The sequence below is a fragment of the Perca fluviatilis genome, chromosome 22 (assembly GCF_010015445.1).
Source record: "Perca fluviatilis chromosome 22, GENO_Pfluv_1.0, whole genome shotgun sequence".
NCBI classification, from domain to species: Eukaryota; Metazoa; Chordata; class Actinopteri; order Perciformes; family Percidae; genus Perca; species Perca fluviatilis.
The window spans coordinates 4290940-4312948 of NC_053133.1; the positions used below are offsets into that span (position 1 = coordinate 4290940).

General features: G+C 40.8%; 1 protein-coding gene across 2 annotated transcripts in view; it reads right to left on the reverse strand.

Annotated features, from left to right (window-relative positions):
• The window catches only part of pde1ca (phosphodiesterase 1C, calmodulin-dependent a), a 28557-nt gene extending 12619 nt beyond the window's left edge, over window positions 1-15938 (reverse strand). Inside the window, exons 1-6 of one of the 2 annotated variants that reach the window (XM_039789736.1) lie at window positions 15724-15938; window positions 7685-7735; window positions 7050-7170; window positions 5132-5245; window positions 2076-2258; window positions 1414-1480 (exon numbers count right to left, since the gene is read on the reverse strand). In XM_039789736.1, coding sequence (XP_039645670.1) covers window positions 1414-1480; window positions 2076-2258; window positions 5132-5245; window positions 7050-7170; window positions 7685-7735; window positions 15724-15808 — 621 coding nt within the window. In that variant the 5' untranslated portion in view covers window positions 15809-15938. Of the gene's footprint in view, window positions 1-1413; window positions 1481-2075; window positions 2259-5131; window positions 5246-7049; window positions 7210-7684; window positions 7736-15723 lie in introns of both variants that reach the window. The other variant, XM_039789735.1, reaches the window with a different exon arrangement.
• Between the last annotated feature and the right edge of the window lie 6071 nt (window positions 15939-22009).

Sequence of the window (22009 nt, forward strand, 5' to 3'; positions counted from 1 at the left end):
GCTCCTTTCACAGAAAAAACATTTTGGGCAAAAGAGGTTTTACAAAATGGAACTTTACAGTCTCCACATGCAGCAGCTCTTGTGGATCTGGAGGATTCCAGCCTGTTCACAAATTTACAAAGTGGCTCAGGTGCAAGTCCAGTCAAACATTTAAAAAACAACTTTATGTATCTAAGATTAACAAAATTAACAAAATTAAAGATTTTATGTTTATTTAAAATGTAACAGTGATGGAATTGAATGCGCTTTTTATCTCGAATGTTTAGGGCACGGTTATAAAGCCTCTCAATAGGCTGCAGTACGACAGGTGGGACAGAATCATAGTGTTCAGATAGACCTGAGCACATTCAAATGTTAAACTGCTCCTGATCAATCTGAAACAGTTCATACTGGCCTTCATTTTTCTTGAGATGGTTTTAATGACTTTTATAATTTAGAGAATCTAATCTGAGAATCTAGAATCACTCCTAAATATTTTTCTTCTTCTACCTGATCGATGAGTTCACCATTCATTTTAGTGTTAAGGTCAATTATTGTCCGCTTTCTTGTTATAGAAAAACACATAGATTTAGTTTTCCTCAGATTAAGTGTTAAACATGATTTGTTTAGCCAATCAAACACTTTCTCAAGACTTTTAGTCAAAGTACTGCCGATAACAATAGGGCTTTCGCCGGACACATAAACCACAGTGTCATCGGCATACATCTGAATGCAAACATTAGGACATACTTCAAGCAGCTCGTTCACATACAGGCCTGCGGGATTCCGGTCTTAATTTTACATGGGGCAGATTTTGCATGATCAATAACTACACATGTTCTCGACCCTGTAAGTATGACTCGAACCATGATAATGCCTGGTGTGATGTATTATAAGATGATAGTTTTGAGATAAGACGGATATGATTTACGGTGTCAAATGCTTAAAGGTTTAAAGGTTAACGATAAAGAAACTTCAGATACAGTATTAGGGGACCACTAAGGTCTATATAAAAGAGACTTCAGATACAGTATTAGGGGACCACTAAGGTCTATATAAAAGAGACTTCAGATACAGTATTAGGGGACCACTAAGGTCTATATAAAAGAGACTTCTGATACAGTATTAGGGGACCACTAAGGTCTATATAAAAGCTTCCAAAGAGCACCATGTCATGGGACCTTTAAAGAAAGGAGGAATTAAAGAGACAGGCGTTCCTACAGAGCGTCTCATACAGAGGGTGAATACAGGTCCAGCAGCCATGGGCAGTATGAGAAAAATAAAATGTGTTTGGAACACTAAAGCATGTAAACATGTTCTAGTACAAACACAAAATACAAGTGTGAACCTGAAAATGCTTTATAATAGTTCCCCTTTAATATATTACACACTTTTTCACCATACACAAACAAACATACATACACACAGGAATACCTTGAGCACAGTGATGACATTTTGGGGATAATTAAGACCAGCTATGTTGGAGCTTCGCCGGTACATCCTGTCAAAGAGATATAACATACATAAGACACAGCACAAAACAATGTCAACACAAGCCAACACACACTGAATGCTACACTCACTAGTATGGCTGGTACTGACGATTAGCTGCAAGTTTGTGGCAATGTCAGCTTTAGTAGCACAAGTTGTATTATAAGCAGTCGCTCTGAGAGTCTGCATGACAGAATGGAGTTTAATCCCTATTAGACTTATAAGAGTAGTCGGCCATGTTTATCAAAATTCCCTGACCAACCATTCTTCTTACTGGTTGGTGACAAAATGCAGTTTTTTTGATTGCTACCAGCAATCAATTGGTTTGCTGTTATTGCATTTCAGTGTGGATGGCACACTGCATCTTAAACTCTCTTGAAACACTAGCTGTGGATTGAACTCTGTCATTTACTGTATGTAAACTGCACTTTCAACTGTGATTGACATTTTTTTTACTAATTTAATTTCTGAGGATACCTTTCAATAATTATGCAGTAGCTTAATGGGAAAACCACATTTATTTATAATCATTCATGATTAAATCTGTATCAAGGGCCAACAATACCAGAGGACTGTTGCATCATGTAAACCAAACAAAACCAAACCTCTCCACAAAAATGCCAGCCTGCACTGCATGGACGATGCTGCGGAAGCGCGGCTTGTCCTCGTTACGGCGCAGCATCAGACCCCTCTGCCGGGTAAAAGTGGAAGCCAGCCAGTCGCGAACCTCAGACGGCACCGAGTCTGACTGGATGTCACTTAGCTCATCTTCAGGATTCGCCAGCCGCCTGCAGGCACATTCATACAAAGAAAAAAACAACTCATACAATCAGGGCTTTAAATGAACTTTTTTGATCACTTCAATTTACTAGCCAATTTCAACTCCTCGTTTGTTGTGCACCGTTCCGTTTGTCTTCTCCGTTTCAGCGTGGCTCTACCAAACTTCCTTGAAGGCAGAGCCAGGCTATGTTTCTGCAGCCGGCCGATTCAAGCAGACGCAGAGTTGTTAGCTTCCTTATGACCGGCCAAACTGGATACTAACTTTACAATGTTACCCGCCAAGTTATATTTTTACCCACATTTGGCGGGTGGTGTAGCCCTGCATACAATGTATCATTTCTGCAGGGTACTTTACGTTAACATACAAATGATTAGCTGACTTAACGCTGTTGCTCTGCTTATTTAATACACTCTCTCCAAAGCTATTGATTAATGATTTAAATTCATCAGGAAAGAAAATGTTTTTTGTTGTGATTATCTGTTCTGCCTTTGTTGTTCAATGAGTTGAACAATTAAGTGTATTCAAAGATACAGTTTATTAAATTAAACCTTTCTTTTTGGTTAAGATACATTTCTCATTATTTGTAACATGTATGGATTTGTCAACAGTCTTCAAATGAATGTAGCACTCATAACACACTCATGATTTTGTGTTTTATGTTTGGTATTTAACCTTGACAGCAGTGTTGCTAGGCAACTGACACAGTAACTTTTTTTTTTTAAGTGTGAATGAGTTTGTTTCCGCAATGGGCTCTGTGAACTCTGCATAACTGTATCGTAAATCATCTTCATGCAATCATGAGTGTCATACAAACTGAGGAGATGAGCTGCTTGAAGCTTTAGGTAAGCAATGGTTTGTGTATAATATAAGTATATACGTCCTAATCTTTATTTACTCACAATTTAATCACAAGTGGGCAATTTGTTCAATTGTCCCTAGTGGCCTTGTGTCCCAAATGTAGACATTCATGTTCAGGGCTATGGCGTCCGAATTCTGGAAGTGTCTCCAGAGCATAGGTGTAGATTTTTGGAGAAAACACACACAATATTTAGAAGAGGTAGATTTGTCCCCCCTCAAAAAATATGTAAGACAACCCACTCCCCAAAAGAGGTATAAAAAATTAAAAAAAAACGTTCAGCTCAACCTTCTGACCTTTAAATATGTTTAACGATTTCAGACACAGTTTATGGGAAAGTGTGTTTTTTACTTAAGTAATACCACCATCATTGTACTTCTACCACTGGGAGATTTTTTTATTTTTTTTTACTTGACTATAGGTCCTAGTTTGAAGATGAATATTTTTGACATAAAACCTGTAATTAGCTTATACATATTGGCAGCACAGTAGTCTCACATTGCCAGTCCTTCCTCCACAGCGTCGCGGAGGAAGGTCTGGCTAGTCCACACAGCATTCTGGGATCAGAGAAAAATGTGCTCTGGTTTATTGGTATTTCTTTAAACCAATCGCAATCGTCTTGGGCGGTGCTAAGCTCCGGAAAGAGTCATGGTGCCTCTGCAAAATAGCCTCGGGAAGGAACTTGTTTTGGTGGAACGTGTACGTACAAAAGTTGTTTTAGTTAGTGCATGAGACAGATAGTCTAGCTAGCTGTCTGGATTTACCCTGCAGAAATCTGAGGAGCAGTTAACATCTGGCCGATAAGAGGGACATCCGGCGGAATTTCCGGCGGCACCGGAGCAATCCCGGAAGTGGAATGTCATGGCTATAGACTAGTGGCAAAGTGGTTCAGTGGTTAGCACTGGTGATTACTGGAGACTTTCTGTGTGGACTTTGCATGTTATCCCTGTGTTTGTGTGGGTTTCCTCTGGGAGCTCTAGTTTCCCTCCACCATAAAGACATGCATGCTAGATAACTTGACGTCAGCACTGGCATTATAACTGGAGTTGGTCCCCTAGCACCGGACTATGGCTGCCCACTGCTCCCAATTAGTTAAATGTGTTAAATGCAGATGATACATTCCTTGTATGTGTAATAAAGTGAATCTCATATTAACAATGCATTGCAGATTAAAATACCCAATGGTACATAACATTGTAAGAACAAAATAGGCTCATCTGTATTAATAATTCAATATTATAATAGAAAATATAATGTTAGCCTGCATGATGAGTACTGGAACTTTGGATACTTTAAGTACTAATAATTCTTCTGAGCTTTTACTTAAGTAAAAGTTGTAAGGAATGACTTCTACTTGTAATGAGGAATCTTTACATTGTGGTATTGCTACATTTACTTAAGTAAAGTATCAGATCCTATCTTCAACCACTGCTCAAAAGGCTCTGTAATGACCAGTCATAAGAGGTCTAAGCAGCACACAAGAGCAAAATTTCTAAATGTCTTCTTTGCCAAACAAGAATGAACTTTAGGTATGGCACAGTATAAGTCCATTCATCCATCCATAGCCATCCCCTTATCCAGGGTTGGGTCGCAGGGGCAGCAGCTCCAGCAGGGAACACCAAACTTCCCTTTCCCGAGCCACATTAACCAGCTCTGACTGGGGCATCCCGAGGCTTTCCCAGGCCAGTGTGGATATATAATCCCTCCACCTAGTCCCGGGTCTTCCCTGAGGCCTCCTCCCAGCTGGATGTGCCTGGAACACCTCCCTACGGAGGCGCCCAGGGGGCATCCTTACCAGATGCCATCCTTACCAGATGCCCAAACCACCTCAGCTTGCGCCTTCCAATGCAAAGGAGCAGCGACTCTACTCTACTATACGTCTACTGATGGATGACTGAGCTTCTCCCCCTTTTGTAAGGGAGATGCCAGACATTATCCTATTGAAACCAATGTGAGCTGCTTGTACCCTATGTACAGTGGAAGTGTGGTTTGATAAAAGCAGAACTGAGGTGAAATTGTCTTGCCTAGTCTCCTCATTGTATAGAGATTCAAGGACCGAGGCGGTGTACTCCAGGTTTTTCTTCAGGTCCGCCACAGATGCTTCCCCCCTCTCCAGCTGCTTTATGAGACATCGCAACCTGCAACACATAGCCGCCACACCAACATCAGCATCACCACTTCATTTAAATAATGCCATATGCTTGATTAAGGGCGTAGAATAAGAGGTCAAGTAGGGAAGGAAAATTTATCAGACACCCTACAACTGTACCTTTCATTGACATAAAGGGCTTCAACCTTTCATCTTTTATCCATAAGGTAAAATATTTTAGGTTCCTAATCTTAGAATACCTTTCACTGTAATGTGTGTTTTACCATTACATATACTGCTGAATATGCTTGTGTCCTTATCTCCAGAATGAGCTATAAGCAAGGAGGCATAGTTGTTGGCCTTTAAATTAAAAAGTCTCATTTAAAATGAATCTAATTCCTCTAGGAAATCTGTATCCCTAGGCCACTTCACACCTTACACGGAATTTGGGATTAATTGAAACAAACTTTCAAGGGGGGGATTTGTTTTGAGGTAAGCCTACAGAGTCATGACATGCCGCATTTTCTGAAAATACAAACTTTGCTATGCATTTTACAGAAGACACCTTTTGAACCAAACTTTGTTAGCTATTCTAGCGTTATGACTCTAGGAATGACAATGTCCGGCCGTCGGCCGTTACGCCACTTTGGTCTAGACTCAACATTCTCAACAATTATTGAATAGAATGCCATAAAACTTGGATATCTCAGATGTCTATTGTCTACAGAGGATGAATTCCAATGACTTTAGGGATGTCTTGACTTTTTCGTCTCTTGCTAAAGAAACGGCAATCCTACGCCATTGTTCAAATTAGTGATAGCCAAATGAAGCTTCATGAAGCATTTTCTTCATTTTCTGAACACTAGATGGGACTCTTTGTTCAACAAATGGTTAAAAGCATACTGAATTGCCATTTATTGAACCTTTTTCTTTAAACAAATAGCCCCTTCTAATGGAGTTGACAAACACACCTAATGGTTATTGAAGCTTCATTCGATTGCTAAACGACAGTGGGAACAACTGGAGCCACATGTGCAAAACTTTAACATACAGTCATGTGAACCAAACTCCATTTCGTTTTTCATTGGTTGAACAGTTTTCAAAACTCTACACACTTATCCCATGACTTTAACCACAACAAATGCAAGCACACTGCTGTCAAAACCACACATTAAAAACAGAATGGATTTCAGCCCGGTGCATTGCAATTTTAACTGAAAGCCTAAGCAGGTGTCTTGTTTTAGGCTTGTTAGTGAACATATACTGTGTATATAGAGGGAAAGCTCAGAAAGCCTTTTTTTGCAAATAAGAATAAAGCAGTTATACACTGTACCATTCTAGAGAAACATTGAACAGGTAAAAGAGCAAAGACACCAGGCATATGTCCAGGTAAGATGTCTGTGATCTAAACTGTTTAGCTTCAGTGACTTTTGGTAATGCAGAATGTAGTTAGAGTTTTGCACATGTGGCTTCAGTTGTGACCACTGTTGTTTAGCAATCGGAAAAAACTTAAACATAGACCTAGCCCTACAAAAACATCCAAATTGTCCGAATTGTCATTGTAAGCATTTAAGCATTCTGCATTCAGCTTAAAGCACTGCCACAGAGCTGCTAGCATGGCTGTAGCGTTTTATAATGCCTTTGATTCAATTTAATCCCGGCTGTGTTGGGCTACAACACATTTCCCTTCATCACAACTTCATATGGCAACTGTACAGGACACATTTACATAGAATATAGAAATAATGATAAGGAAAAACAAAGGCCTTATGTTTATAACTTTGTGTTTCTTTAGGAGTTGTATGAGCTGTACGTGTTGTTTCTATGTGCGTGCGTGCGTGCGTGCGTGCGACCTGATAGCAGTCTTCTCCATGGCGTCGGGTGCATCAGGCGTTGGCAGCTCATCAGCCAGGATCTCCGCGGCGCTGCGCGGGTCAATCTGAATTCCTTTGGGTTCAGTGATGCCAATGGCGGCTGTGACGGCAGTGGATAGTGCATTCTGGGACTGTGAGCCTGAACAATTTCCATGCAAACAAACATCCTTTGCTTGCTTTTCCATGTTTCTTTAAACCATAGGCATAGATCAGGACAGCCCCCAATTGCCCCCCATGAAAATAGCAGTATCCTGAAGACCCTAGACCCCAGCCTAAAGCATTTAAACATAGTTTTTTTACATAGGATACTAAGCTATTCAAATAGCCTAATGATTGTTGCAATGATTTTATAGTAAATCATTGTTTTCATGTTAAACATACATGTGGCACAGTGAATCCTTAGGATTGACTGTATCTGTAGATGGCTACCTCAGGGACTACAGAACTACAGTGGGGGTGTCCAATGGAAATGGAAAAGTTGTCAGATTGACATCACTCTAGCCCAATGGATTGGGGGGAAATCATTTTTTTTTTTTTTTGGGGGGATGCCACTCCTGACATTAAATGAACTTGTAATAGAAAAATGATAGAAAGAAGTTCTTTGTTGAACTCACGTGCAAAGCGGGCCAGTGGATGGCGGTTGCTTTCCCCCGCCTCATTTGCAACTGTAAAGAGAAGAATTAGACTTTCTTTTGTTTTACAGATGTTTAAAGGCCTCAAACAGCCATAGGTCTGCACCACAGGTGTGTACAGACTAGAGTGTATAGACTGTGTATGATTGACATCCCTCATACTCTCCTGTTGCACCTGTTAGTGAAGTTGGGTAACTGGCACCTTTACTATTCTTACTAGTGCATTACATTTAGTCACCTTACCCCATGATACCTCTACGCAACATTAACCTGTGCAAAAGTTTAATGCGTAAACCAGAGTACCTGAAGAATGTGCAGGACCGTGTGTGACTGATGTCACAAAAGAAAGCTGCACTCAGTTTTAGGATTTCTAATTACTACTACTAGTAGTAGTAGTAACTAGAAATCCTAAAACGTTTCATCAGGTTAATTCAGTATCCATGCTTGTCTGTAATGCTTTACACAAAGGATACCATAGCTCCAACCAATTCAGATTAGGATTAACCAATTAAATAACTAAAATGATGTTGCACATGCATACAAAAAAATTCATATGTAAAAGAGAGAATATAGACTAATTGCACTGTGAAATGCTAAGCTTGCCTCAGGTGAGTGGTGTGCACAACACAGAAGGGAAGGCGAGAGGTAATATGGTGGGACTTGGTTTCTGTCTTGTTGGAGGATGACTTCATGGGTGTAAAGGCAATGGCACTAAACTTTCTCCAGTGGAGGATTAAGAATACTTTAAAAAACAAAAGAGAGGGAAAAAAAGGGACTTTTTTTTTTTAAATGCCTGCGACAGGATTGGGAGACATAAACGCAGGACGTCTGTGATGGTTGGAGGGGACACAGATCTACTGCGGGACTGCAATAACAAACTTGCAGTCAAGGCCCAGACCCCTTTATGGAGGTTCTGGATAATCCTTCCCTTCCTTGCAAAAAATGTTTTTTCACAGTCAACTCAAGTACATTATGTTGTTTTGTTAATGTTACTGCAAGGAAGACTCATATGTTTATGGGTGAACAAATTGGAAGTCTGGATGCAGAATGTTATCATGTATATAGATGGCTCAGTTAGTTTGATTTGGGATTTAGGATGGTGTTCTAACCCAAGCCTAATGTTTCACTCCTAAATGATAATGCATTTAAAAATCATATAAAGGCAGAATTGGCTCAATACTTTCACTTTAATATAATGACAAAGGATGTTGTGGGGGGGAGGGAGGGGGGGGTGGGGGTTTTTTTTTTTTTTTTTTTTGTTTCTCACACAAATTTCAGTTGGGGAGGGGTTGCAGGCAGGGGGACCCTCTTTCGCCTCTCCTTTTTGCCCTTCGTATAGAACCCCTTGCACAGTTAATACGAGATTGCACAGATATTAGTGGTATTGAGGTGAGCGGAGTGGAACACAAGTTGTCGCTATATGCAGACGATGTAATTGTGTATATCTCAGACCCTACAAAGTCTGTCCCAAATTTAATGAAATGTACTGAGACCTTTTGGATTTTACTCGGGTTACAAAATAAATGTGACTAAAACAGAAGCACTCCCCATGAACAATTTAATTTCCCCACAGATTAAATCTGCTTTCTCATTTAGGTGGCCCAGGCAGGGAATTAGGTATTTGGGAATAAATATACCCCCTGCCCTTAGTTTATATCAAAGTAACTATATTAAATTAATAGATAAAATTAAGCAAGATTTTAACCGCTGGACTACACTTCCTCTTACTTTAATAGGCAGGGTGGAAGCGGATAGAATGAATGTTCTCCTAAGGCTCCTCTTTCTTTTTCAAACTCTCACCTAAAATCTACTTTTGGTCTTATAGATCGCCTGATCTCAAGATTTATATTGCAGGGTAGGAGACCCAGAGTCAGATATAAAGTCTTACAACTGGCAAAAACTAAAGGGGGTTTAGGCTTACCCAACTTGAAGTATTAATGGTTAGCGTCACAACTACGTGCAATGATAGTGTAGTTATCAGATGACACAAGTATAAGATGGCTCAGGATGGAAAAAAGTTACAGTCCTGATATGCCTTTGTCAGTGATCCCCTTTAATAGGATTAAATCCACCAGAGATCTTTTGGGAGAATGGTCGAACACAACATGTGTAGCTTAGAAGGAAATACAACAAATATTTAAGTTGACAGGCGATCTCTCCGTTTCGAGCTCAATTACTTACATTAGAGATTTTCTTCCCTTAAGACTTGATACAGGATTCAAAAATTGGAAACTTCTGAATCTTCATTATGTACACCAATTATTTAGTAATAACAACTTCAAATCATTTGAACAACTGAGAACAGATTTTAATTTACCAAGAACAGATTTTTTCAGGTATCTACAATTAAGGAGCTTCATACTCAAACACCCAAACTGGAACAGATTAATAGAGCCCTCCCTTTTTAGAACAGTATCTATTAAAAATTCAAGGTGGAGAACATATGAGGAAACCAATAACCAATGTTTATAGAATCATTGCTTCAATGACAACAGATAATTCATTTTATGTGAAAGACAAGTGGATTAGGGAGTTACGGCTTGAAATAAGTGAGGAAGTTTGGTTGGAGATATGTACTCAGGCTCACAAAGTCACAAACGCCAATTTGTGGAAGGAATTTCAATGGAAGATTTTTCAGAACCCCACAAGTTGTGGCTAAAATGAATGTGGAGAGGGTGTGGAGAGACAATGCCTACTCACTCACATATTTTTTGGCAATGCCCATTGTTGGATGACTTTTGGAAATCCATTTTTACATTTATTAATAAAGTATTGAATGTTAAAATGCTAAGAGACCCTCTGGTAGCAATTCTAGGGATGAAACCAGTTGTGATACACAGTAGGAAAAAGATGTATTTATTACAGATATTACTGCTAGCAGCGAAGAAAACGATTAAAATAAAATGGCTTAAAAAGGAGTCGACAAACCAAGCTGAATGGCTAACAATTTTAAGAAATATCTTACACTATGGAACAAATTACATATTCGTTGAGACTACAGAGGGAACTTTTCATTGAAAGATGGCCACCATTAGAACTAAAACTCAGATTATATCTGCCAGGTGAACCTGTATACAACCCATGTTTTGTTTTAAGTTGATGTTTGCTCTGTTTACATTGCTTATTTTCAATGTTGTTAAATATTTTTTATTTCTTCTCTTCCTTGTACTTCTGGATATGTTCTCCTGTGGACTTGACCATATACGTAAGAGCGTATGAATGTTATGACCCTTTGTAAAGGATATTATTTCCGAGTGGAAGTAAGTGCTGTAAAAGGAGATCTGAAGAATATTCAAAATAAAAAATAAGAAATTAAAAAAATAGTATATAAATGTACATTTGTGTGTGTGTGTGTGTGTGTGTGTGTGTGTGTGTGTGTGTGTGTGTGTGTGTGTGTGAGATTGGGGGATGGAATCAGGCAGAGGAGGAAAGAACAGCCACTTCATTAGTGATAATGACTCCCTGAGCTCAGCACCCTAACAACTGACAACACACACATTTAGTTGCACTAGTCAAAATGATGTCACAGTCTTTTCCCAATCTCTTCTGGTTCCCATAGAGACAGCAGTCACTAAACATAGACACACACACACACACACACACACACACACACACACACTGTAGAATGAAATGGCCTTCTGTTGTACATGCAATCTGAGGTGAAGTAAACTTTATTATGTGTGTGTGTGTGTGTGGGGGCGGGGGGAGGGGCGGTTTGTTTTACAGCTAGCAGAGAATAAAAGACAGCTGTTTATACTCAGGATACACAACATAATATATACAGATGTACTAATACTAATATCCGTAAAAAAAAAACACACCAAGTGATGTAATGAGACCAATGGTAACAGGGACAAATGAGCTCTTAAATCTCTTATGCCTACCATCCACTAGAAGACTCTGAACAGACTTTGAAAAGACTAAAGTGTTACACCATCTCACATCTGAAAGTGCATACGCTGGTGGATCTTAGCACAAACCATATCTGTGTTGGCATCAAATGTTGGGTTATTGTGTATAATTGTAGCCAGATATTTGTACTGCTGTACAACTTCAACAGCCTGGCCGTGAATAAAAACAGGAGAACATGGCGGAGGCTTCTTTCTGAACTCAATGATCATTTATTTAGTTTTTAAGACTTTTTTTGTTCAGGAACAAAACATAAATGTCTCACAATAATGTTTCAGGGCTGTCAAATGATAATTTCTTTCTTAATCGCGATTAATCGCTGAATTTCAATAGTTAATCGCGATTAATCACATGTTTTATCACATGATTAAAATTTTATTATTTAGCATTTCATAACTGCTTTTAAGTCATTATCAATGTAAACCAATATTTTCTTACCAGTGTTTCTTGATTGGGAATCAAATGAATGCGAGGAAAGTTACTTTATGAACTTGACTTTTAGATTTATTTGATTATTTCAAATCAAAAGATGTGCAATGAGACAGAGGTAACACAATCAATGTCTTCAGAAATTTAACTTGCCTTAAGGTTGGTTTTTAAAAATGTAAAACAAAATTATAAGGCAAAAGTGCATGCCAAAGATGTCATGATGGTCTGCAGTTAGTTGCCACCCATTTCGCAAGCGCTTCAGTAAATCTTTTCGATTTGGTTTCATCCACAGGTCTGTGGCGACTTGCACTCTCCAAAATAGTCCACTAGCATCAACCTGACTAGCTGTATTAGTTGCATGCTTAGCTCGTAGATGGTAGCTTAAAGTTGAAGTTCTTCGGTTATATTTTAGTTCCATTTCACACAAGGAGCATATTGCTTTTGACTTGTCGACAGAGCCGTCTGGGAAATTTTTAAAGTCAAACGTGCCATTTAGAACAGTGTTGTTCATCTCCATGGCTTGCAGCAGGAGGTTGGAACTGTCTGTGGCAGCTTGACAACAAGGAAAGGTGCCTCAAAGGGTCAAAATAGTAGCAGCCAAAGATTCTAGAGTGTAGCGATTTTTGTATAACAACACCAGTGACAGTGTAAAATAAAGAATCTGTGGTGTACACGATTAACGTGATGAACACAATTATAACGCATTATGCTCTGTCTTTAATCTCATTGCGAGTAACGCATTAATGCTGACAGCCCTAGTTATTTGTATTAATAACTTAACCTTAAACCCATACTATGATCCATACACAAAAAAAGTAAGTGTTATAATGAGCAGGTGGCACCTTATACGGCAGCCTCGGCCACCAGTGTATGAATGGTGAATGATTCCTGTACTATGTTAAAGTGCTTTGAGTCGTCGTTAAAACTAGAAAAGCGCTATATAAAAACGGTCCATTTACATTTATAATGTTAACATTGTTCACACAGTGTGTCATCATATTAGACTAAGGCTATCCAAAGACATTTTTTGTTCTTGTTATAGATCATTTTTCATTAAGTGTTTTATTCAGTGTTTTTTTGGGATCTAGTAAACACACTGTTTTGTACTGTAGCCTAATGCATGTGTCCGTGTTGCTCTCTTGTTTTCTCGCTCTTCTGTTTACAGTCTACAGATATGGTGAGTACATCCAAACCAACAGGACTTTGGATTGATATTAACCAGTCTCCAATCTCCCTATTCATCGAATCGCAGACTCTACAACTACATCCAACCCCAGTCATACCTAATTGTAAATTGCAACATGCCATTGTCCATTATTGAACATCATAGCTTCCATCGCTTTTTGTCAATACTGGACAGCAAGTACTCCCTAGTGAGTCGTAGAACTTCAAAACTTGACCGTCTGATGGCAGATAGGCAAATGCTGCTAAAAAATAAATTGGTCAGACCGCAGGATGAGAGGCTTTCTTAGAGTCACAGCACACTGGATCTTTCACTTGGATTTCAGTTAAAATCCCAGTTGCTTGCATGCTACCATTTCAAAGGTTTCCATTTACGGGGAATCAAATTTGTGAAGTGTTTGAGAAAATATGTGAAGAGTACGAGATCAGTAAAAATGTTGACATCATCTGTGACAATAGCGCAAAGCTTTCACTACACGTTTTCCAGGACTGGTAGATGAAGAAGATTACCTTGATGTTTCGGACAGTGGAAGAGGAGGAGAGACTTGACAATTCCTTGAGAGCAAAAACCCAGACACAACTTCAATGTTTTGCACACACTATTCAGTTGGCTCCTTGCTCCACATCAGCACCTCTATCAAGGAAAAATCTAAGGAGGAGTTTTAACAGCATGGAATCCCTGCCTCTTTTACCACCTGCTGGAATTCCACACTGAGGCAATTTAAATCAGTGCTAAACTGTGACCACCTAAAACTGTCCACAGTTCTTAAGCCCGAGACACACCAAGCCGATAATCGGCCGTTGGACAGTCTGGCGAGGTTGGTGACTCGAGTCTGTTTGGTGTGTTCCGTGCCGTCGTCAGTCTGAGGAACTGTAGGCCTTCATTTTGGCCGACCTGACATGTTCAGTCGGAGGCAGGGCAGTCGGGACTCACCCGGAAATGGCGAGCGGGATGAGCGTGACTAGAGTCTCTCAAAATCTGACGAAAATCTTTTAAACTGAGCTTTGTCGATCTGAAATGAAGACAGATTCAGGAACTGCACGGCCTATTTCTCGCTTAAAATGTTTTCAGAAACATGTTTCAGTGAACTATTTTAGTACAATATGAGATTGTATTCTGAAAAACCCGCCAAGACAGTCTGGCTTTGAATTTCCGGAGAAAACAAATCCACGTGACTCGTTCGTCCTATCAGCTGCCGGTTTTCATTTCTTGGGCAACAATACAGAGTAGCGCCGCCTGCTGCTATGGAGACGTATTACGTGTGTTCCGAGGCAGCTTTTTGGACCTCGGGGACCTGACTGATCATTCCGACTGGCTTTTCTGTCTGGTTGGTGTGTCTCACCTATTAAAAACAAGGAGACCTTATTCACAACTAGAGAGGGGAATCAGATTCTGGAGCTAGTGGATGTCCTTCATCCTTTTGGAGAAACGGAAAGTTCTGCAGAAAGTTCTGCGGAAAGTTCTGCGGAAAGTTCCGCGGAAAGTTATGCGGAAAGTTCTGCGAAATTCTGCGTACACAGATTCCGGCTACGTTTACGTTGCTACATTTTGGTTTAACAACAATTATATTTTGCTATGTTTACACCTCGCATTCCCCCTGCTCTGGAGTTTCAGAGCCCCTAAACCGGAGACATTTGGAAACACTTCTGACCCGTTTTGGTCTGGAATCTGGGGGCTTGTGTTGCAGTCTCAACGGCCGCAAACGGAGAACTTTGGCAACACCGACAGTGACGCCAATGTTTCTCCGCCTGATTTATGACGTCTCGTTCTCGGAGACAAGCAAATAACATTACCATGGCAACTACCAGCAACGGGCGCAGTACACATCCTGCCTCCTGGTTATGCCCAGTATACTAGAATGTTGATGAGATATGAGGTTTGGGCATGTTACTTTAAATGGAGATTAGTTCTTCTACTGGAGATAAAAACACTTAATATCGCTTTTGGCTCAAAACTCCGCTTTAAAACCAAAATGTGTTGCCCTGCTTATTAAGCTTTGTGTGTGTGTGTGTGTGTGTGTGTGTGTGTGTGTGTGTGTGTGTGTGTGTGTGTGTGTGCGTGTGTGTGTGTTTGGTTCCCCAAGCCAGGAAACAACAGACCTAGACCAAAGTCTGTGGACCAGGGTGTCCACGTTCACCATGTTTTACAGAAAACAAAAAAAAATGAAGGACTCAAATGGGCCCCAGTATATAGGCTGATTCACATTCAACTAGATCTCACATTCATATGACATCACAGGTCATGTTCCGGATTTCAATAAGGACACTAGACTGCTGCAGACAGAGGAAACTGTACCAGGAGAGTGAGCACCTTCATTTCAAATACAAATAAAGGGAAGGGGCCAACTTTGAACGCTGTGTTTATAGTTAGCGATACTCATTACATATTATGCCTTTAAGTAAAGAACACCACCTGTTCAGCAATACCATAGCACCAAGCAAAACCTCTCTCACCCCACACACACACACATCATAGCACTCTGTAAAAAACAGTCTCTTACCGATGGTGAAGCTGAAGCCATCGATGCTGAAAGTGGCACTGCGGCACTTTTTAAATCCCTGTTTTTTAGACGTTGGCTCTGTCATTGTGGCTCTTGATGCACACTCCTCTGCTCTCAGTCTGTCAGTAGATAAGTGAGGAGAGCAGTGCACTGTTTCCCCAGGAGAGGAGTGAACCCGAGGCTGTTCCCCTCTGAGTGGCTGTAACCCTGGCAGTGCCTATAGTCCCACCGGAGGCTGCAGGTGCTGCGGAGCTTTCAGCAGTTGTATTCAGAAGGAATGCTGGCCTCATCCCTCCCCCTCCTCCTTCTCCTCGTCTTCCTCCTCCGCCTCCTCCTCCTCCCAGGTTTTCATCCATCAAGGCCACTGTGGCCCTGTAAGAGCCCTCACAATAGCCGCTCTCTCATTCTGTCTCTCTTCTTTTGCTCTCTTACCTAAATCATTCGCAGCTGACGCAGCAGCTACAGTATGTGTTTCTTTCTCCCCTGTGGTCTGCTATTCTATGATCTCTATTCTGTATCACTCATATGCTGAAGCCAGTTGATTTGTCAACCTCCGTGTTCATCTCCCCTCTCCCCTCTCTCTCTCTCTCTCTCTCTCTCTCTATATATATATATATATATATATATATATATATATATATATATATATATATAAATAAAATATACATGTATTATGCCCATAGTGATGTCAACGTAATGGAATAGGTCATCGATTTGTGTTTGTTACAACACTCACAGTGATTTAATTCTACAAACCCCAATTCCAATGAAGTTGAGACGTTGTGTAAAACATAAATGAAAACAGGTGCAAATACTTTTCAACCGATATTCAATTGAAAACACAACAAAGACCAGAGATTTGATGTTCAATGTTTTTTTGCAAATATTCACTGATTTTGAATTTGATGCCTGCAAAACGTTCCAAAAAAGCTGGGACAGGGGTAGTCTCGCTTTGCCAGACCCTCCTCCAAAGCGCGCTGAAGGAAGGTCTGGCTACCCCACACAGCATTAGGGGGATGGGAGGAAAATGTGCACTGGTTCAATGGCATTTCTTTGAACCAATCAGAATCGTCATGGGCGGTGCTAAACTCGACAAAGAGCCCGCTGCAAAATAGCCGTGAGAGAGAGAACTCAGATTGGACAGATAGACTAGCTAGCTGTCTCAATTTACCCTGCAGAGATCTGAGGAGCAGTCAACAATAGTTCTCATTAATCCACTGAATTTAAAGATCCAACACAAAGAAAGCAGAAAGAAACGGAAAATGCATGCATCGGGCGGAATTTCCTGCAGCACCGGAGCAATCCCGGAAGTGGAACGTCAAGGATATAAACTAGGACATAGGTAACAAAAGACTGGGGGGGAAAAAAAACACACCTGTTTGGAACATTCCACAGGTAAACAGGTTAATTGGTCATGATTGGGTAAAAAAGGAGCATCCCCAAAAGGCTCAGTTGTTTACAAGCATGGATGGGGCGAGGTTGTTTAAGTTGTTTAAGAACATTTTGAATTTAGGGATTTCATCATCTACAGTCCAAAAGTCCAAAGATTCAGATAATCTGGAGGAATCTCTGCACCTAAGCGACAAGGCCGAAATCCAACATTGAATGCCCGTGACCTTCGATCCCTCAGGCGATCCCTCCCTCACTGCATTCAAAACCGACATGATTATGTAAAGGATATTACCACGTGGGCCCAGGAACATTGGAAAACCATTGTCAGTTAATACAGTTCGTCGCTACATCTAAAAGTGCAAGTTAAAACTCTACCATGCAGAGCGAAAGCTAAAAACTGTATCAACAACACCCAGAAACGCCGCCGGCTTCTTTGGGCCCGAGCTTATCTGAGATGGAATGACGCAAAGTGGAAACGTGTGCTGTGGCCTGATGAGTCCACATTTCAAATTGCTTTTGGAAATCACGGACGTCATGTCCTTCGGGGCAGAGAGGAAAATACCATCCAGATTGTTGTCAGCGCAAAGTTCAAAAGCCAGCATCTGTGATGGTATGGGGGTGTGTTAGTGCCCATGGCATGGGTATCTTGCACATCTGTGAAGGCACCATTAATGCTGAAAGGTACATACAGGTTTTGGAGCAACATGTGCTGCCATCCAAGCAATGTCTTTTTCATGGACATCCCTGTTTATTTCAGCAAGACAATGCTAAGCCACATTCTGCATGTGTTACAACAGTGTGGCTTCGTAGTAAAAGAGTGTGAGTACTAGCCTGTCTGCAGTCCACACCTGTCTCCCATTGAAAATGTGTGGCCAGTATGAAGCGCAAAATAGGACAACGGAGACCCCGGACTATTGACCAACTGAAGTCGTACATCAAGCAAGAATTACACCTACAAAGCTTCAACAATTAGTGTCCTCAGTTCCCAAACGCTTATTGAGTGTTGTTAAAAGGAAAGGTGATGTAACACACTGCATCGGTGCGAAATGTAAAAAAATTAAATAAAATACACTTCAACAATCGTTTTCACAAGCAGCAATTATCCATCGGACTATTAAATTAACCAAGAAATCCACCGTGGTCTCCACATTCTTGATCGGCAGAACCTTTTTTTGCTTGTTTGGGATCCAACTGGCCAGGGTATTTGAAAAAGTTAAGCAAACTTGGTTGTCTTTTTGACATTTTTCCCTTGACTGAAACGAGGCTATAACAGCAATCTCAACCAGCACAAGCGCTTGTGTCACTAGAAGTGCAGCGTTCGCGCTGTTGAAGTGTCTCCCCTCCCTCCGTCCCTCTCCTCCCTCTGTCTTACCCTGAAAATTCACCTCAAAACGCATTGAAAATGCAAACACAAGATTTTTGTGGAACTTCAATGGGGAATAATGACTAACAAAAAAGATAACAACAATGAACATTACACAAACAGTAGCTAGTTTATGTTTTTCATTTGATTAATTTTTCCTGGTGACACGGAGGTGGCGGATCCAATAAAAGGTTCCGGATCCAACGTTGGAGGTGCCGGAACATGTTTGGAACGTGTTGCAGGCATCAAATTCAAAATGAGTAAGTATTTGCAAAAACACAATAAAGTTTATCAGTTTGAACATTAAATATCTTGTCTTTGTAGTGTATGCAATTGAATATAGGTTGAAAAGGATTTGCAAATCATTGTTTTCTGTTTTCATTTACTTTTTACCCAACGTCCCGACTTCATTGGAATTGGGGTTTGTATTTCTGTGAAATTCAATTTCGAGAGCATGTTTTTGGGACAAACTGATCTTATTGTTTCAAAGAGAGTTGTTATAATGAAGCCAGGTATATTATTGACATGTAACTGTGGCAGACTAAAGGACTACCATGCGACGGGGATGGGATTCAAACCCACGTGTGCAGAGCACAATGAATTAGCAGCACATCGTCTTAATCACTCGGTCATTTCGTCTATATACCTCTTTTGTGTAGTAAAAGTCCAACCAGGTCACCCCCGGTGTGTTGTAGACATGGTTTTACAAGGAAAGCATTCACTTAGCAGGCCAGAGCTAGAGGAATCGTTGCCTGCAATCTCCACATGACTTTAGTTTCAGTTAAGCAGATAATGAGTGAAAAACAGTGAGATAAAAGACAGTAGTTGAATGGACTGAGGCACATACTGTGGCTCAACTCATGTGACTACCTGAAATGAAGCCTGCGTTTTAGAAATTTACTTACATTGCTCTCTGGTTGAAAGGGTGTAAAATGTTGATTCTCTGCAATACTGTACCAAGTCTTTCATCAAGCATCTTGAGAGAGTGTCCGTCTTCTCTAGTCCGCCTTCTATGGATTCCTATGGAGACCACAAACAAAGATAGCCTCATCCACACGGCAACAGTCTACGCTCAACGGGGATATCCAGGCGCTTGTGGTATTCATCTGCATATTGTATACGGTAGTACTCAGGGCTGTTTGAAAATTAGCGAACTGATCATGGATGGATAATGTATAAACAGAGAAGAGGGTGTCCTTTTTGTCATTTTTTACAAGATGCATACCTACTGTAAATTAATTTATAAATGGCAGCATCTAGCACACAGCTGTCAAATTCGAGGCCCTCGGGCCGAACCCGGCCGCTCACACATTTTGATCGGGCCTGCATATCAATTTAGGTTCACAATATGTTTTGGCCCGCCTAGTTGTGCACCAAACCAAAAGGAAAGGAAACTGCTATTTAAACTGTAATAAAGCAACACTCAAAGCAGATTTTGTCGACTTTGAGACTCCGAAATTCCCCCACTAGCAGAGAGTTTTCATATTCAGGCTGTGAAACCGGTTGCTGGGAGTCAGCTGTGTGGTAGCCTGCTTTTAAAAATGTTATCTTTGTTTTGCTTGATTTGCTAAACTCTAAAGGTGTCTACACACCAACCAGACGGCCGATCCTTGGCAGAAAAGCCAGTCGAAATGATTAGTCTCCCCGTGTTGGTTAGGGTGACCATATTTTGATTCCTAAAAAAGAGGACACTCGGCCCGACCTCGAGACACAAATTCAGACAGGCTTAATTAACGGTTAATGAACATGCCTCAATGGTGCAAAAATAACTTCTGTAATAAAATAAAATCTGTAACAACCTGTAACAAAATAATATCTCTTTTAAAATAAAGAAATAATATGAAACAATGTTGTAAATATGACCTCTTCTGTGTTAGAAAATCCAGCTTCAACAAAATATCTCTTAATACCTTTTCAGTGTAATAAGATAAATAATAAAGACACTGAAACGTATGTGCCAGCTTTGCACATGGTGCACTCCGCCTGGACTGGACAAGTTATTTTATTTTATGGTTGTACCCGGCTCAGCAGAGCTTCGCCTTAGCCTGATCTTAATACTTGTGCGCGTTGGTGTGTGTGGCGAGCCGGCAGTCTGTGTGTGTGGGGAGTGGGTGATAGAGCGAGGGAGAATTAAGTGAGAGTGGGCGGGCGAAGGTGCGACTTTAGAGTCATAGTGAGAGAAACAAAGTGTCTCCCCGTTTTTTTCTGACCACGGTGGGAAAACTTTAGCAGACAACGCCGGCATCTTGTGTGCAATGCTGCTCCGCGTTCGCTCTGGTCCCTGTCTGCTCTGGTCCCTGTCTGCTCTGGTCCCTGTCTGCTCTGGTCCCTGTCTGCTCTGGTTCCCTGTCTGCTCTGGTCCCTGTGTATGTGGGCAGAGCCGCCCACAAAGCAGCCTCTCAGGAATTATGTCACAAAACAAACAGCATTACGTAATACATCTCTATAACACCAGGCGCTGCAACTTTTTTTCCCCCAAAAAAAAAAAACCTGATTGGTCGAACGCATCACATGGGTTTGTTTTCTCCGGAAATTCAAAGCCAGACTGTCATGGCCGCCGTTCAGAATACGATCTCATATTGTACTAAAATAGTTCACTGAAACATGTTTCTGAAAACATTTTAAGCGAGAAATAGGCCACGCAGTTGCTGAATCTGTCTTCATTTCAGATCAACAAAGGTCAGTTTAAAAGATTTTCGTCAGATTTTGAAGAGACTCTAGTCACGCTCATCATTTCTGGGTGAGTCCCGACTGCCCTGCCGCCGACTGAACATGTCAGGTCGGCCAAAATGAAGGCCGACAGCCCCCCAGACTGACGACTGCATGGGACACTCTGAACAGATTCGCATCACTGACCTCGCCAGACTGTCTAACGGGACACACTTAGCCGATAATCGGCTAAGTGTTTCCCGCCTATAAGATGGCTAAGGACATTTTTTGCTGACTTTTTTTAGGTCTTTATGTCGACAAAAGTAGAAAAAAAGCAAGAAAAGTGTAAAAACGAAAAATGCGACAAATGTCAAAAAAGAGAGAGGAAAAAAAAAGATATATTACTTTTTTCCATGAAACAAAAGCATGTCAATAAACTCCACAAGTCTGGCCCTTGATGTGATTCTCATGTGCTCGGGTAGTTTTTGCCATGTTAATACTTTTATTACTGTGCTCACCCATGAGTGAAAGACAGCAGTCTGTCCAGAGCTGACAGGGTGGAAGAGTTTTACTGGGATCACTCTGCCTCATTATTACTTCTTCCAGTTACTGAGGTATAAATGTGAGATGGGGTGGGACATATCGTCTTTTGTAGAGACACGACTCTCGAGAGTGCTGAGCAACCAAGCAGAAATGAAACTGTATGCTCTTTTGGGGAGTGTATACTGGAAAAGGCTAAATGAAAGCTGCAGTAAATGTTTCTTTATATTCTGTAATTTCTTTGATCATGTTGTAACCCATGTTTTTTGTGCCCATGTCTCAAAGACATTGGCACACTGTATACCATGTAGGGGAGAAACGTGTGCTTCTCCTATGCTCTAT